The 17732-nt window shown below is 39.2% G+C and overlaps 1 protein-coding gene and 1 pseudogene across 1 annotated transcript; both read left to right on the top strand.

Moving 5' to 3' along the window:
* The first annotated feature begins 13159 nt into the window (after nucleotides 1–13159).
* LOC146394729 (uncharacterized) lies at nucleotides 13160–15105 on the top strand. Its single transcript, XM_085007420.1, has 2 exons — nucleotides 13160–13797; nucleotides 14883–15105. Exon 1 carries the CDS (start codon nucleotides 13438–13440, stop codon nucleotides 13792–13794), a length of 357 nt encoding a protein of 118 aa, XP_084863546.1. The 5' UTR covers nucleotides 13160–13437; the 3' UTR covers nucleotides 13795–13797; nucleotides 14883–15105.
* On the top strand, nucleotides 13843–14806 carry LOC146394730 (nucleosome assembly protein 1-like 1-A; annotated as a pseudogene).
* Nucleotides 15106–17732: the final 2627 nt, after the last annotated feature.

Below are 17732 nucleotides of genomic sequence, written 5' to 3' on the forward strand. Positions count from 1 at the left end.
CCACAAAGGGTCTAGTTAATGTCACCTTACATAGTTACGATTTTCTTTATGTGATGAGAACTTTTAAGATTTACTTTCTTAGCAACTATAGCGAACTCTACCCAGTATACTGTGATAATCTGCGTGGGAAAATATTCTGAGAGAGAATGGATATGGGTATATGTATGACTGGGTCACCTTGTGGTACAACAGAAATTAGTACAACATTTAAAATAACTATACTTCAATAGAACATTTTTAAAATTAAAAAAATGAAATAGAGTATTAACTATATATAGCCATTATATTGTACACTACATCAGCATGAGTTATTTTATAACTAAAGTTTATACCTTAGGATCCCTTTCACCCATTTCTCCTACCCCTCACCCACCATCATTGGCAACCACCAATCTATTCTCTGTGAGCTATGAGCTTGGGGTTTTTTATTTTGTGGGGTTTTTTTTGCTTATGTTCCACATATAATGATACGATACAATACTTATCTTTTTAAATTTGGCACTTTTCACTTAATGCCCTCAAGTTTCAGCCATGTTGTTGCAAATGGCAAGATTTCATTTTCTATAGCTGAATAATACCACATTATATATATATATATGTAAAGTGTGATAACTATATATAGGGAAGTTTTTAATTACTGATATATATTTAGTTATCATACTTTATATATATATAATATAATTATATGTAGTTAACACATTTTTTTCAATTCTCTGCTGGATCATATGATAATTATAATTTTTTGATGAACAACCATACTGTTTTACATAGTGAAAATTGTCTATTCTGATTTTCTGCTATTTTTTTTTCATTTTTTAATCTATTTTGGATATTAACCCCTTTTCAGATATGTGATTCACAAATATTTTCTCCTGTTCAGTATGTTGCCCTTTCATTTTGTTAATGGTTTCCTCTGCTGTGCAAAAGCTTTTTAGTTTTATGTAGTCCCACCTGGTTTTGTTTGTTTGCTTTTGCTTTTGGTATGAGATTCAAAAACTATCACCAAGACCTATGTGAAATAGCTTACCATCTATGTTTTCTTCTAGTTTATGGTGGCAGGTCTTACATTTAAGTCTTTAATCTGTTGAGTTAATTTATGTGTAAGGTGTAAGATAATGGTCCAGTTTCCTTCTTTTACATGTGACTATACTGTTTCCCCAACACTGTTTAGTGAAGAGACTGTCTTCACCCCATTGTATATTCTTGGCTCCTTTGTTATAGATTGACCATTGTAGGTTTATTTGGGGGTGCTCTATTCTGTTCCACTGATCTATGTATCTGTTTCTGTGCCAGTGTCATAATGTTTTGATTACTACAGCCTTGTAATTTACTTTGAAATAAGGGAGCATGATGCCTCCAGCTCTGTTTTTCTTTCTCAAGATTGCTTTGGCTATTCAGGGTCTTTCATGGTTCCATACAAATTTTAGGATTGTTTGTTCTATTTCTATGAAATTGAAATTTGATGGATTTTTTTTTCTTTGTAGGGTCACACTTGCAGCATATGGAAGTTCCCATGCTAGCGGTCAAATGGAGATACAGCTGCCAGCCACAGCAGGATCCGAGCCAAGTCTGCAACCTACACCACAGCTCGTGGCAACTCCTGATTTTTAACCCACTGAGCAGGGCCAGGGATTGAATTCACATCCTCGTGGTTACTAGTCTGGTTCCTTACTACTAAGCCACAACAGGAACTCCCAGAATTTGATGGAATTTTGATAGCAATTGCATTTAATCTGTAGATTACTTTGGGTAGTATGAATGTCTTAACAATATTAAATTTTCTAACCCATGAACATGGTATAATTTTCCATTTTATTGTGTCTTTTGCAATTTATTTCATTAATATCTTGTTGTTTTCATTATGCAAGTCTTTCACCTCTTTGTTTAAATTTATTCCTAGGTATTTTATTCATGTTGTTGCAATTGAATGGGATTGTTTTCCAAATTTCTCTTTCTGATAGTTATTACTGAATAGAAACACAATAGATTTTTGTATATTAATTTTGTATCCTGAAGTTTATAGAATTCTTACATTAAGTCTAATAGTTTTTTTAATGGATTCTTTGGTTTTTCTATATATAACATCATGTCATGTGCAAATAGTGACGGTTTTACTTATTCCTTTCCAATATGGATGTTTCTATTTCTTTTTCTTACCTAACTGCTCTAGCTAGAATTTCCAATATTATGTTCAATAAAATTGGTGAGTTGAGTAGGGATCCTTGTTGTTCCTGCTCTTAGCTTTTTACCATTTAGTATGATGTGAGCTGTGGAATTGTCATATATGAACTTCAATATGTTAAGGTACATTTCCTTCACACCCAATTCGTTGAGAGTTTTATTATAAATGGATGTTTAACTTTGTCAAATGCTTTTTTGCATCTATTGAGGTGATTGTTATCTTTAATTTTATTAATGTGATATATTGCATTGATTAATTTACAGATGTGGAACCATCCATGCATCCCTGGAATAAATCCCATTTGATTATGGTGTATCATTCTTTTAATGTATTTATTGTTGCATTTGGTTTGTTTGTATATTGTTGAGGATGTCTGTGTCTATGTTCTTCAAGATACTGGCCTATAATTTTCTTTGATTGTATGTCCTTTCCTAGTTATATCATAGTAATGCTGACTTTGTAAAATGAGTTTGGAAGAGTTCCCTCCTCTTCTATATTTTAGGAGTTTGAGAAGAGTTGCTCTTAATTCTTCTTTTAAATGTTTGATAGAATATATCAGTGAAGCTTGGGGTTTTGTTTGTTTGTGATTACTGATTCAATCTCCTTACTAGTAATATGTCCAGATTTTGTTTCTTCATGATTATTCTTTAGTAAACTCTATATTCCTAAGAATTTATACACTTCTTCTAAGTTCTCAGATTTATTGATATATAATTGTCAATAGTAAGCTCTTATGATCCTTTGTATTTCTGTAATATCAGTTGTAACATATCTTTCCTTTATGATTTTATTTGAGTCTTTCTCTTTTTTTCTTGGTGAGTCTAGCTAAAGTTTCATCAATTTTATCTTTTTCAAAGAACCAGCTCTTAGTTCTACTGATCTTCTCTATTGTCTTTTTATTTTCTATTTCATTTATTTCTGCTTGCTTTATGTTATTCTCTTCCTTGTACTAACTTTAGGCTTGCTTGTTCTTTTTATTGATCCTTTAGGTTTAAAATTAAGTTGTTTATTTGGCATTTTTCTTGTTTCTTGAGGTATGCATTTATCACTATGAACTTCCTTCTTAGAACTGCTTTTACTGCATCACCTTAATTTTGATTAATTGTATTTCCATTTTTGTTTGTGTCAAGGTATTTTTTTTATTTTCTTTGATTTCTTCTTTTATTTGGTACTTCTATTTTCCACCACTTTGTTGAAGTTCTCACTCTATTCACCCATTCTTCTTCTGAGTTTGGTGAACATCTTTATGTCCATTATTTTGAACACTGTATCAGGTTTAGATTACTTATCCTCATTTCACTAAGATCTTTTTACTGAGATTTTATCTTATTCTTTCATTGGGAGCATATTCCTCTGTTTTTTCATTTTGCTTGATCCTCTGTATTGGTTTCTATGCATTAGATAACCCAGCCACCTAAACCACTACTGAAGTAGTGGCCTCATGTAGAAGATGAACCTTGTCATTCAACTCTTCCCTAACTCTTGGTTATGTCTCAAACCTTTGTGATTGCCCAAGAAGTCTATTATATTTTAATAGCTCCAAGTATTTGAGGGTGTGTCAAGACTTGCCCACATCCCAAATGGGAGGATCCCATTAAGCACCTAGATTTGGGATGATTGAAATCCAGACCCTCAGGCAGCAGCTTTTAAAGTATGCAAATATGTACAAGCATGTGTCCTGCTGGCCACCAGAGCCAGGCAATCGAGGTGTCCCCTGAGCAGCAGTTTCAGAAATTGGAGCTCCAGATAGGTATATAAGCTATTTTATGGGAGATACTGGCAATCTGTAGCAAGACAGAGGGAAAGCACAAAAGTGGCATCCACTGTCCCACATTCCCTGAGAGCAGCTCCATCAACCCCTAGGTTTGGGCCAAACCTGAAGCCTGCTCCTCAGGCCAATGCTCCAGGACAAGCAAATAAACTTTTTTCACAGAAAGCCTGGAGTTGTATTTAAGTCCACTGTTTGGGCAATGTCCTGGGAGTGCTAGCCTATGGAGAAATGTCTCTCTGATTGTTAATGCCCAGTGGGACCCAGGAACACAAGCTTCCATGCCCTCCAAAATCAGGTAGTCAAGGAGTATCCTCTGGGTAGCAGCCACAAAAACCAGGGCACTGGACATGTGTAAAAGCCACCCTCTGGGAGATATGGTTGCTCATGAGCAAAGAGTAGGGAGAGTATGAAGATGGCATCCACCATCTAAAGTCTGTGGAAAGGATTCAGTCAGCCCTCAGATGTGTGCTTACTTAGAAGCTTGCCCCCTTCCCAGTCTGCATCTGTGATGATTAGCTAATAGTCTCTTTCAGAGAGACTGAGTTCCGGGATATGCTGCCTTTTTTTTTTTTTTTTTCCCTCTATGGCATATAGTGTAAGGGTGTAAGGGTATAAGCTCTTTCTGGGAGATATCAATGAGCTGGAGTGAGGCAGAAGGAACGTGCAAAGACTGTGTCCACTGGCCGCTGTTCCCTGAAATAACTTCTTATGGAATTAGATGTGAGTCAAACCAGAAGCCAGTCCCTGAGACCAAAGTTCCTGGAAAAGAAAATAGGCTTCGTTCACATAAATATTAGGGTGTTTTTCAGTCTACTATCTGCACAATGCTCTGGGAGTAATAGGCTGCCAAGAGCTGTCTCTCTGATTGAGTCCCATGGTTCCCAGGGACCAGGGAATTTCTCTTGGCCTCCAGAACCAGGCAATCAAGAGGCATACCGTGGGTAGTAGCTGCAAAAATCAGGACACCAGATATGTGTGTAAAAGCTCCTTTCCTTGAGATACTGATGCTCTGGAGCACAGCAAAAGGAGAGTGTGAAAATGGTGCCTTCTGGCTGTAATGAGGCAGGGGAAATCATAAAGATGGTACTCACTGGAGACAGAATCAAGAGGATAGTACCTGCTGATTAGAGTAAGGCAGAGGGAGAGTACAAAGATGGAACCCAACAGTCTATTCCCAGAGAATATTCCAGCAGGATCTTAGATATGTGTGTATATCTAATATCTTGGGATACAGCATAATGGAAGATAATATGAGAAAAAGAATGTGTATATATGTATGACTGGGCCACTATGCTATACAGCAGAAATTGGCACAGCACTGTAAATAAACTATACTTTAACAAAAAATAAATAAATAAATAAATATTTTTAAAAATTAGATGCTCGCCCCCTCAGGCCAATACTTTAATGTATATAAATCTCTTTTACTTACTCCAATTAGTCTCTGAGTGCAACTGGCTACCTCTGATCTAGGCCTTAGTGAGTTGAGCCCAAGCACACAAACTCTTTTAGAGCTATTTCTCAGATTACTACACACTTGTGGGTCCCATGGACCTGAGCTCAATTGGTTTTCAAACTTAGAAGTTTTGGGCATTTGCCTCTCAGGTCTTAAAAGTTGTGGTGCCCAATGTGGAGTTCAAACATTTTGCTCCTCAGGGAGAAGTGTTGAGTTTTGAATTCCCTCCCAATTGTGGGTCACCATGCTGGGGATGGGGTTTATGGCAAGATTGTGTTCCAGTCTCACCTAAAAACCCATTTCTATGTGGTTTTCTTATTTGCTAGCGTGTAGTCATTGCTCAACCAGCCTTTAAAAAAATTTTGGACTAAATTGTTCATATGTAGCTGTAGATTCCATGAGTCTGTTGGAGAGGGTGAGTTCAGGATCTTCCTACATAGCCATCTTGAACCAGAATCTGACCTCTCACCTTTCAAAAACAAATAAGACTGGGGTCAAGCCAATGTCTCTTTATTCCTAGAGGCACCAGAGTTCCTATGCAAAGGTTAAAATTTAATAGAAAAGAGAAATTTTAAACTCCTTGGCTTTCTAAATATCATTTCATAACTGACTGTTCTTCACACAACCACTGGCACAAAGATAAGGGAAAAGTAATATGCTTTGATTTGGAGTCTAAAGCCACCACATGAAGACCTTTGTGTAAGCCTGACTACGAGTGGATCCCTTGGAGCTTCTAAAAATCACTAATTTTATGTCCCCCACAAATGAATATGTTATCAGTATTGACATATTATCTATGTACATCCCTGCTAGCCTTTGCCCTCAAGCCCTGATGGGAGTTGCTGCAATTATATTCAACGGGACATATAGAAAACCATAAATCTATGTGACTCTAAGGTTATAGCTAATGGCTTGGAAATTTGATCAGGCCACTAGCAAGCTTCAGACTGGCTTATAAAACAAGGTTCCTTGTGGGACAGAGGCATATAAATAAAAATCAGTTCTGCTTTTAATAAACATTTCATTACCCATTCAGATGCTCACTAGAAAAATCTCTGACAATGACTAGGGAAAACATAGTCAATGAGAGACTGTGCTGAGATTGAAGTGTTTTCTACCATAAAGCAGGTAGATTTGTGATAGGTTGCTTTCTGGATAGACCAGAGATCACCCGTAGAAATTCAAACATAATCTTAGGCTTTGTCTACACACATAGACTTCCACTGACATCAGAAAATGAAACAGCATGGAAAAGCTGTTATACCTGCCAAACACTGGCCAACTGCTAAAAACACTGCTCAGGGACAGATTCCCCAAGCAATAGGCCAAAACGTTTTTAAGTTAATCACACTGAGTCTTTGATCCCATCTTCAGGGGTTCACTGGATGCTGACTGCTGCTGACACTTTCTCTGGGGTTTGGCTTAGCCATTTCAATGTATTTCACTGACTTGGCCATATTATCCTTGACCTACGAAACAACATTTGTTTCCACAAGCTTTCCTGAACACATTGTATCTAATAAAGTCTTCAGATTTGTGACCAAAAGTACACATCAGTGGATGCTTCATATCACCCACAAGCCATAGAGATGATTGGACAATTTAAAGGATAATTAAAAGACAGCCTTAAGCAACTGACAAGATGGGTCAAAATAATCCCAGTTTGGACTACATATCTCAGGTGAATAGTCTGGGATATCAATACAGCACGTCCCCAAAAAAGCCCTTACGCTCATGTTTGATCAAGCTATCTGGCCCCTTCCTTCAACTGTGTTCCCTTCTTTCATAGTATTTACACTTTGGTATCTATAATAGAACCTGAATGGGCGTTCCATATCCTCTTACCTTTTTCTAAAGACCCAGATAAATGGGAAATAAAAATAGAAATTAAACATTTACTTGTTTATTATAAGGGATACAACACAGGAATTGTGAAGTGGCATAAACCAAGATATGGAGTAGTTGCATGGAGCTTTCATGCCCTCTCCAGGCATGCCACCTTCCCAGCACTTTGATGTGTTTATTCCAATAAAGAAACTTCCCAGACCCTGTTGTTTAGGGAGCTTAAACGGAGATTTAATTATGTAGGCATGATTGACCAAATCATTGACCACTGATGATTGAAGTCAAGCTCCAACCCCTCTCCCCCTCCCTAGAGATTAGTACATGGAGCTGAATGTTCCAAACCTCTAATAATGGCTTGGTCTGTCTGGCAGCCAACCCCAATCCTAAAATTATCTAGGGTCTAGCCAAAAGTCACTTCATTAGTATAAACTCAGGTAGAGTTGAAAGGGGCTTATTATGAATAACAAAAAAAGTTTCTATCACTCCTTTGACTCAGAAAATTCCAATGGTTTTAGGAACTCTGTGCCAGAAACTGGGGACAAAAAGCAAATAAATATTTCCCATTATATCATACTTGCACAACTTTCTTGTCCTTTCAGGACTTACTCAAGCCAAATCCTCTACTTCCCAGCTATACCACTGTCATTTGTTGATGAAAGGCTGCTGTTCACCCCAACTTTAAAGTGTTAAGCAATATTCAGTTCATCATGACTATTTCAGGTTACATGAGAGTTTGGTGGCCCATGATTAAGCATCAGTTTGTCTAGAGTTTGAGATCAAAAAAGAAGCTGCTTGAGTTCCCACTGTGGCTTAGTGAGTTAAGAACCCAACATAGTGTCTGTGAGGATAAGGGTTCGATCCCTGGCCTCGCTCGGTGGGTTAAGGATCTGGCGTTGCTGTAAGCTGTGGTGTGATCTGGTGTTTCCATGGCTGTAGCACAGGCTCCAGCTGCAGCTCCAGTTTGACCCCTAGCCCAAGAACTTCCATATGCCATAGGTGCAGCTGTTAAAAAAGGACGGTGATGAAAGAACATCTTCTGTGTCCACAATGTCAAGTAGTGCACCAGATTACTTATTTTCATTTTCACTCAAAAGAAATATAAGTGGAGATTTGCATCACGGACATTGGTTAATGGTTTACCTGAATGGTTGGGAACATGGAAAGGACATGAATAGAAAACACATGGGCAAGGCATATGTGTGTAACTCTCTGCAAATGATCATGGAGCATGAAGATATTCATGTCCCACATGAATCCTCATCAAAGAGCAATTCAGCAGGGTAAAAGTTTAATAATCAGGTGAATAAGATGATGCAGTCTGTGGACATTAATCAGCTAGTTTGTCAGATATCCCTGTATTTTTCAGGTGATATCATGAGTAAAGGGGCTATGCCAAATGAGATAAAGTTAATGCATGAACTGAGAAATGTGGACCTCCACTCAACAAGTTCAGTATGTATACAGCTGCAGCAGATATAGCAGTGCTTAGATCCAAATTGGGCACTGCACCTTAGGGGAAATAGCAAGCTGTTTGGTTTTACCTTGATTACACTACACCGTGTCTACCACGGAAGGGGCATTGTTTTGTTCTTACAGGAAAATACACTGACTCTAAATGAGGTTTTGCCTTGCTTACCTGCCAAAACTATCATCTACAGACTGGTTTATCTACCATCATGATATCCTACATAGCATAACTCCTAACCAAAAATACTCATTTCACACTAAACTAAATGTGGAACTGGAATGTTACCATGAAACATACTGGCTTGATCATGTTTACTTAAAACAGAGTGAAATGCCCCCCCCCCTTTTTTTGGCTTTTTAGGACCACATCTGCAGCATATGGAAGTTCCCAGCCTAGGGTCGAATTGGAGCTACAGCTGCCAGCCTACATCACAGCCACAGCAACACTGGATCTGAGCCACATCTGCAACCTGCACCATAGGTCACGGCAATGCTGGATCCTTAACCCACTGATCAAGGCCAAGGATCAAACCCACATCCTCCTGGATACTAGTCAGGTTCATTACGGCTGAGCCATGATGGGAAATTGGAGTGGCCTTTTGATGACTCAGTTACAAAGCCAGCCAGCTAGATGACAACACCTAGTAGAGTGGAACAATGCCCTTTGTTATGTGGTATATACTCTAAATCAGTATCCAAAATGTGGTGCCATTTCTCCCATAGCCTTGATTTATAGGTAGGGGAATCAAGGAGTGAAAATGAAGGTGCATCCTCTCATTATCCCCTTACTAATCCACTAGCACAATTCTTGCTTTATGTCCCAGTGAACTAGGCTCTCTGGGTTGAAATAGATGAATGCTTTCATTGAGGGGTGCAACAATAGATCTGCTGAACTTGTAGCTGAAATTGCCATCTGGCCACTCACCTTGGGTTACTCATGTCACTGAAAGAATAGGGAAAGAAAAGAGTTTATAGTATTGGTTGGGGTGGTGTACCCTGGCTATCAAGAGGAAATTTCACTGCTACACAAAATAGGGATTTGTAATGTAGGAGTTTCCCAGGGATGCCTTTTAATACTCCCAATGTCCTATGGAAAAGCCAATGGAAAACACAGCAGACCATACAAGTAGGACTGCTAATGGTTCAGCACCCCAGGAGTGAAAATTTGGGTCATCCACCAGGCAAGGAACTATACCTAACTAAGCAACTTGCCAATAGCAAAGAGAATATAGAATGAATAGTGGAAAAAGATAGTTGAAAGCACCACTTATGATCACCAGACCAGCTGCAAATGCCAGGGTGTAATGGTCATGAGTATTTTTTTTCTTGTTTTGACATCAATATATCTGTGTTTATGTTAACCATATACTTTCACCTTCCTTTTCTTCTGTTCTTTCACCTTCCTTTTCCTCTGTTCTTTCTTATTTATATAAAAGATGAAAACTAATTTTTATTTTGGTGAACAAGTTAAAGGATATCAAAGTGGTCTGAGAGTGAGAATCGAGCATCACCCAAAATGGATAAAGGGAATTTGTATCTTCTTTCATGAAGAAAGTCAGCATGTTCTCATTTTTACCTGGGAGAGTTGCATCATGATAGACTGAGGCATGGCTTTGCTCTTTAGCTGCAGTGTGTACGGGTGCCAAGTTGACAAGGGCTGGACTGTGAAAATCTCTGTAATGTGTCATTTGGGCTAAGCCAAGCTACATTTCCCAGAATTGTTTACTTTGCACATTGGGAGTTAGAGTTGGCTACCATAAGATTGTACCTAATCTCTGGAAAGCAGAAATGAAACAGTACAGTAGTCATATTTTACTCCTGAAAAGAAGATGTAGGTCATGCACAAGGCTGTAGATCACATGCTTTGTTGTGCATCTGCTGGTTCCCCTTGTTGACAATGGCAGTATCCAGACTCACAGCTCCAGCCTCCACAGTCATGATTCTTTAGCACCTCTAATTTCTGGGCCAAAGTCAAGAGAGACTGTGTGGCAAGAGTTACATTTCTTTTGTAGATCATGCTTGACCATAGACAAATTCTGACACAGAGTACAATGAAAGAAAGGAAAGATACAGGTTCCGTCTTGTTTGCATGTTTCAACATTTCCCTACATTTTGCCAGTTAATATTCATTCTTCCTTCCTGCCCATGTGTCCTGTAAATTGAGGAAAAGCACCAGATACCCAAAAAAAAGATGAATCAAAATTGTTTTACCAGTTCCCACAGCAATTTAAAGTCAAGACTATTATATTTCCCTTCTTTCAGAGAGAAAGTCAACACTCTGAGAGGGCAAGGGCATTTTGAGGTGGCAGAGTGAAAGCTGTCCTACCAACTCAGAGGTCTGCTGCCTGTATTATGGTGTCCACCTTAAGTCCTTCTTCCTCCTTTCTGGAGAAAAGCCCACCCACTGTGACCCCTCTTAACTCTTTCAGCTACAGAGTCAGTAGTAAATATATTCCATGTAATGATACTTTAGTTACAGATCCACTTCACATTTAGCCTTCTCTCCCAGCCAGAGTTTGAGCCTCTTATTTTTTGAGACTGTGGCACCTCTTTCTCAGTCCCTAGCAATGTTTTTGATCAAAGATGGAGGGATAATGGCAGAAATAGCTTGGTCTGGTCCTTTCAGATTCCCTTAACTGGGGCCACTGACATTCTCTGTGGCTGGCTAATTAACCTTCAGTTGTCATGTTGCCCCACTAGGTGGATAGAAAAGAAGCAATCTTGTTTAAAAGCAGATTAGACTTCAGAAAATCTTGGATGGAGGCTTAACTTTGCCATTAATTTTCATGACCCTTGGAAAGCCAATTAGGTGCTCTGGGACATTGATTTTCTCTGTGTCTAGTTGATTACCACATTCTCTTCAAATTTAAATCAGTATTTTTTTCACAATCCATGCTTCTTTTTTGAGGTGAGACCAGAGACAAAATTCACTGCTATATAATCCAGCTATCCGTCTTCTGGGTATTTATCCAAAGAATATGAAAACACAAATTTGAAAAGATATATTCACCCCTTTGTTCATGGCAGCATTATTTACAATAGCCACGATATGGAAAAAACCTAAGTGCCTATCAACAGATGAATGGATACAGATGTATCATATATATATATATATATAATTAATGTGTGTGTGTGTGTATATATATATATATAGTGCTTATCCATAAAAAAGGAAATCTTACCATTCGCAATATAAACCTTAAGGATATTATCCTAAATGAAAAAAAGTCAGAAAGAGAAAGACATCTATCATATGATTTCACTCATTACTGGAAAAGAAAAAACAAACAAACCTAATAAATGGGGCAAACCAAACCAAACCAAAATAACCACCTATATACAGAGAACAAAATAGTGGTTACCAGAGGGGAACCACTGAGAGGGAGGGTGAAATGGATAAAAGGGGATTAAATTATGGCAATGGAGGGAAACTAAATTTTTGGTCATGAGCACACTGTTGTGTAGTCAAAAGTAGAACTACAATGTCATAGAGATGAAGGTTATATAATGTTATAAACTCATACTACTTCAATAAAAATACATTAACTTTTTAAATTTAAAATTTATAGAAATTGGGTTGGAGGGATAAAAAGGATTTATCTGTGTTATTTTTCTGATATATAATATTTTATAATTCATTTCCTATATTTAATTTTCTTAAATATTTTTCACTTACAAAACATCCTAATTTTCAGAATAAATACCAAAAAGTGATCTATCCATTTTTTAAGAAATTTTTTACACTTGACTTCTTGGTTTAGTGGGTCTGAAAGCAACAGAAAACCTTAGCTTTTTCAGATCATCCTAGGAAATCTGTCCTTTTAAAGTCTTTCATGGTTGCCTTAAATAAGTGTCCTCTTTTCTGTATTCCTTCTTTAGAGGCTTGATGTGTTTTGGGGAGTATTTATTAAACACCTTCCAGCTCCTGTTTTTAACATTTTTTCAAACCTCTGTTTTGATTTTAACTTTATATGTTCTTTACTAAGGACTTTGAACAAGTCCAAAACCTTTTCTCTCTCTCTCCTTAGAGACCATTGCCACTGTTGGGATCTGAGCTATAGAATTGTTTATGACTCTGTCCCTACTGACATCAACTGTACTTAGAGAAAAATGGGGAGAGAGGATTACAGTTCCTACACTGCAGGGCACAGTCATATCGAAACACTATAGATTTGTTGACAATGGTGAAATTAAATGAACAGGACTTGTGGACTTACATGGGCCTAAAGGGTAAACAAGGACTCTAAGATCTCAAAGATAAGGAGATTCTGAGCAATTCTGTTCTGAAGAGCCTTGATAACTCATTGGATCCCAGGCATGTCAATCCTCACTTCTCAGCAAATGAGCTCAGAACTCCGTGATGACGGAAGCAGTCATTTGTTGACCCTTCAAGCCCCGCCTCCTATCGCCAGCCCTTTGCAATCTTTCCGCCTTGACTACCGTTGCCTCGGCCACAATCAGTGTAGGGCACTCTTCTGGCCACTCCCTGACCTTCCTATCGTGAGACCCCCCCCCCAAAAAATACTTTGGTAGACTCTTGTCCCCTGTGCAGCGGGCTTCTCTGCCACCCCCACCACCTCTCTGTGGCCCCGCTGCCCAAAGCCTCCCATCAGCGGCAGTTGGGTTTGGCGGCCCCCACCTTGGTGGCAGTTGTCTTGGTGGCCCGCACTGGGTTACAGTTTAGGTCCAGAAACACACTAGTGGCTCCTTCCTGCCATGGCTGCCACTGAGAAGCAAGACCCAACTCAAAGTGGCCAGGACAGTGTTGATGTTGGGATAGACCGTGACTCTGGACTTGTCGGGGTCCCCATGGCTCCCTGTGCAGAAGGGTCAGATGGACTCCTGGGGGCCGCAGCCTTTCTGGCTTCACAGGCAGTTGCCAGAGCCCTTCTGGAGGAGGAGGGTGGGCAGGGGACCAACCAGCTCACAGTGGAGGAGGACAAGAATGTCTGGTCAGCAGAGCAAGAGAAGAATGTGGAGGAGAGGCAGAAGGAAGGCAAAGAGAAGAAAGAGGAACAGGACTACCACAGTGAGGAGGAGGAAGATGAGGATGAAGGGGATGGCCATGATTAAGAGGTACAGTAGGGTGCAGCATTTGTTGTGCGGGCTGGCGAGTTAGCCATGACAGAGTTTCAATCCCTGTCCCGGGAACTGGTCTGTTCCCTTCAATGTTGTATCCATTATAATGACCAGGCCTTGGTTTGGCCCCATGCTGGCCATGTGATCAACAGGTGTTGTTCATAAGAGCCCAAGAATCTGGGAGAGAGGCCCATACCTCAGCAGGGTGAGCACCTGGCAGAAGGAGCAGAGAATTGGGAGAGTGAGTAGCAGTGCAGACAGGGGGAACCTCCCCGCAAGTGCCCAAGGAACATACAGAGTGGGCTGCATCCCAGAAGGCAGAAGCCAAGGTCTGGGAGGGCAAAGCCCTGGCTGATGCCTCTGAATCTGGGAAGGCCGGCAAATGGTGGCCGAGTTCTTCGGCTATTTCTGCCCCTCTTGGGGCCTCAGGTTCCAAAGCTGGCCAGGCTCAGCACTTGCCTCTAGTGGTTCAGCAGTGGGTCAAAGCTCTTAAAAACCTTCAGGCACAATTTGCACATCTAGAAGCCCAATTCTATAAAGACCTTTATGATCGGGAGGAAAAGTATGCTGCCTTCTACCAGTGAGAACTGACATCCTCACTGCACTTCATGAGCCCACAGAAGGCAAATGTCAGTGGGAAGAAGTAGGTGTTCAGGAAGGGACTTGGGAGGAAATGGAAGGAGAGCCTGAAGGAAAGGGGCCAACAAATGACATACCTCACTTTGGGTTGACAGTTTGTAAAAATATAAAGGTTCTTGGTAAAATGATCCAAAAAAAAGATGAACTTGAAAGATGTAAGAATAAATTTTTCAGGGGTGGAGGAACCAATGAGCCTCACCACAGAATTTATCGTTACATCAAATGAATACTTTTCAACAAAAGTTCTAACAAAAACATACCAATGGTGATCAGACCAGATGATTCTGATCCCTTCTCCAAAGTGCCAGAAATCATCTACAGAATAGGATGTGATATCTACTGGAAAGAGGAGAAAAAGTCATTGTGATAAGATTGACTGTTTTAGATTTAGAAAGTTATTGGTGTATATTAACTGTTCAATTTTTCTTTTATTCTTCCTACAGTTTGAAGGCATAGAAAGACATGGATGAAGGAGAAATTTTAAATTGGTTCTTCATGTATTTGAGATTTTCTGATTTTTTGGTTGTCTATGGGAAGTTTGATCAACACTGGTTTGTTCCAAGGTTCATCTCCCCAAAAGTAACATCCATTAATGTCTCATTTTTCTCTTTTTTTCAGACATAACTGAAATATATGTTCAAGTTAAAAATAAAAGTTTGTTTAAAATGAACAAGCCAAAGATTTTTTAGATAAATAACTCTTATTGAAATCTTTGGATCTTTCTTTTTGTTTTGGCCCACTTTACTATAATTGAAAGGGATCACTTTCAACCATGTTTGAAGTTATTTTATTGCATCTTATAATTAATTAAAATATCAAGTTATAAACAATTTTTATAAAGAAGGATGGAGGTCTAGCCCCTACTGCATTTCATTGAAAGAACCTTATGGATGACTTAGCTTACCTCAAGACCAGATGGCACTGGACTTAATACTGGGCTGACGTGGAGCAGTAGCATTAGTGTCATCTGGGAACTTATTAGAAATGCAAATTCTCATGCCCCACTTTAGACACATTGAATTGGATATTTGAAGGTGGTACAGCAATCGGAGTTTTACAAGTCCCTTAGGTGGTTCTGAAACACACTAAAACTTGAAAACCACTGTTTTAGGCTTTATCTATGTTATGTTACTTCACTGACTGGAGATTGTTTCAAGTAAATTGAACAGGATAATAAAGGCCGAGCTGGAAAAGAGACTAGAATTCTCAGGGATAGGGACCAGGTGCAAAGATTGGGTGGTAGCAGTGCAAAAAAAACCATGGATAAGGGGAAAAGCTAGTCCCAGAAGTATACAGAATTTATGATGCCTTGTATACGAAGCTTAAAAACATTTATTTACCCATAATCATGTAGTAAAAGAAATGCATAAGAATTATACATGCATATGTAGCATGCAAAAAGTTGTATATGAGAATTAAACAACTTGTTTAGGATAGTGGCTATGTCTTGTAGAGAGAGAATGAAGAAAATCTAACCAGGGACAGTTACATGATGGTCTTCAACTCTGCAAATGGCCAAGAGTCCAGTATATGGGGTTAAGGGGATATGCATACTCAGAAGCTTTGCCCCCCATCTCAAACCGTGATCCATATATATCTGGGGCCCTGAATTTGTTTCCCATATAGCCGCAAGTCCTAAGCCTCAAGAGGGCTGCATGGTCCTCTTCATGGTTCTATGCTTCTGAGAGTTGAGTTCACTGCCAAAACTCCCAGGAGTGAGGTGACCAAGAGGTGATGGGTGTAGGCAGGGAAGAGAGGACTAGTGAGATACATTACATATGCATGTTAAGCCTCTTGAAGTGAGGATGGAGCTCTGTGTGTGTAGAGAAGTGATAAAGGAGAGGCTGAGGACCTTGGGCCTAGGGTGGGGCCTCCATTCTCCCAACATCACTGGAACAGAATTTAGAGATGTTTGAGTATGGTGGACAGACCAAAAGCTTGGCCCCCAATAATCCCCTAATCCCCACATTCTGGTATTCATACTCTTGTATAATCCCTTGCTCTGGAGTTTGGCAGGACTAATGATTTCCTTCTAGCTAAAAGAACATGAAAAAGGTGATTAAATATATGTGTTTGTATGAGAAATCTTTTGGTAATTTATTACACAACATTATAAAATACACTGAATTTAGCACAGGGCAGCCCTGGCAACAGGTATCTGGATATGTGATCTTCAGTACCACCCAACCATTCATGACATACACCTGTTACTAACAGTAATTTCCTCAATAATCTCTATAAGGAAAAACATCAAAATAAACCAACTATTCAAATTCAAACCTGGCCGTTCAAGTTAATATGAAAATATTCAACAGTCTATTAGTTGATTTAAACCTTTCACATATTTTAAATATGGCATTGTAGGCCTCAATGAAACTCTTGCCCTAAACCTTTAAATATTTCAAATGTTAACGAGTGGACCAGTTTAAATATTTGATCTATTATACCTTCCCTTTCCTCATTCCCTGCCACACTTTGTTACCTAGGCGCAGAAACAGTGTTGCTTCTTGCTTTGGAAATGATCTCTGCAATTTCCCATAGTCCATCATTCTACATGGTTGGACCTGTGGACCTAGTCTCAGCAAGGCTAAAGTATAACCACCAGCCATCTTGTCCCCCTTCCCAGGCCTGACCACATACAAACTCTCTCCTACTCATTTCTCACCTTCTTTGCACATATTGTATGCATAAATCTTATTCAAAGCCACTTCTCCCCAAAGCAAATAGTCATCTTGAGGCTGTAGCCATCAGCTTACTTATGCACAGCTGTATGGAGCCAATTTAGGATCATACAGAACAATCTTTTTCTTTTCTTTTTAGCGCCACACCCACAGCTTATGGAAGTTCCTAGGCTGGGAGTTAAATCAGAGCTACGGCTGCTAGCCTATGCCAGAGCAATGCCAAATCTGAGCTACATCTGCCACCTACACCACAGGTCACAACAACGCCAGATCCTTAATCCACTGAGCGAGGCCAGGGACTGAATCCACATCCTCATGGATACTAGTTGGGTTCTTACCCACTGAGCCACAATGGGAACTCCACTAAACATTCTTAAGAACATATTACTTCTTAAGAATATTTTGCTCCTCTGACAATATTCCAGTCTGACTTGTCAATATCCTATTTGATTTCTGTTACTCATAGATTGAGATAGACCACAGAAGAGTTTCTGTTTTTTAAGTGTAGTTTTTCACAGAGCAAAATACTCAGGAAGCTTCTAAGAAGCTGAAGACTTGTCAAAATGTGCCTCTGAATTTAAAAATTAACCTCTTAATTTAAAAAATTATATT

This window comes from Sus scrofa, chromosome X (genome assembly GCF_054392235.1).
Source record: "Sus scrofa isolate SSC_HxYL_T2T_F1_AM1 chromosome X, Sscrofa_HxYL_maternal_Yorkshire_Landrace_v2.0, whole genome shotgun sequence".
Lineage (NCBI taxonomy): Eukaryota > Metazoa > Chordata > Mammalia > Artiodactyla > Suidae > Sus > Sus scrofa.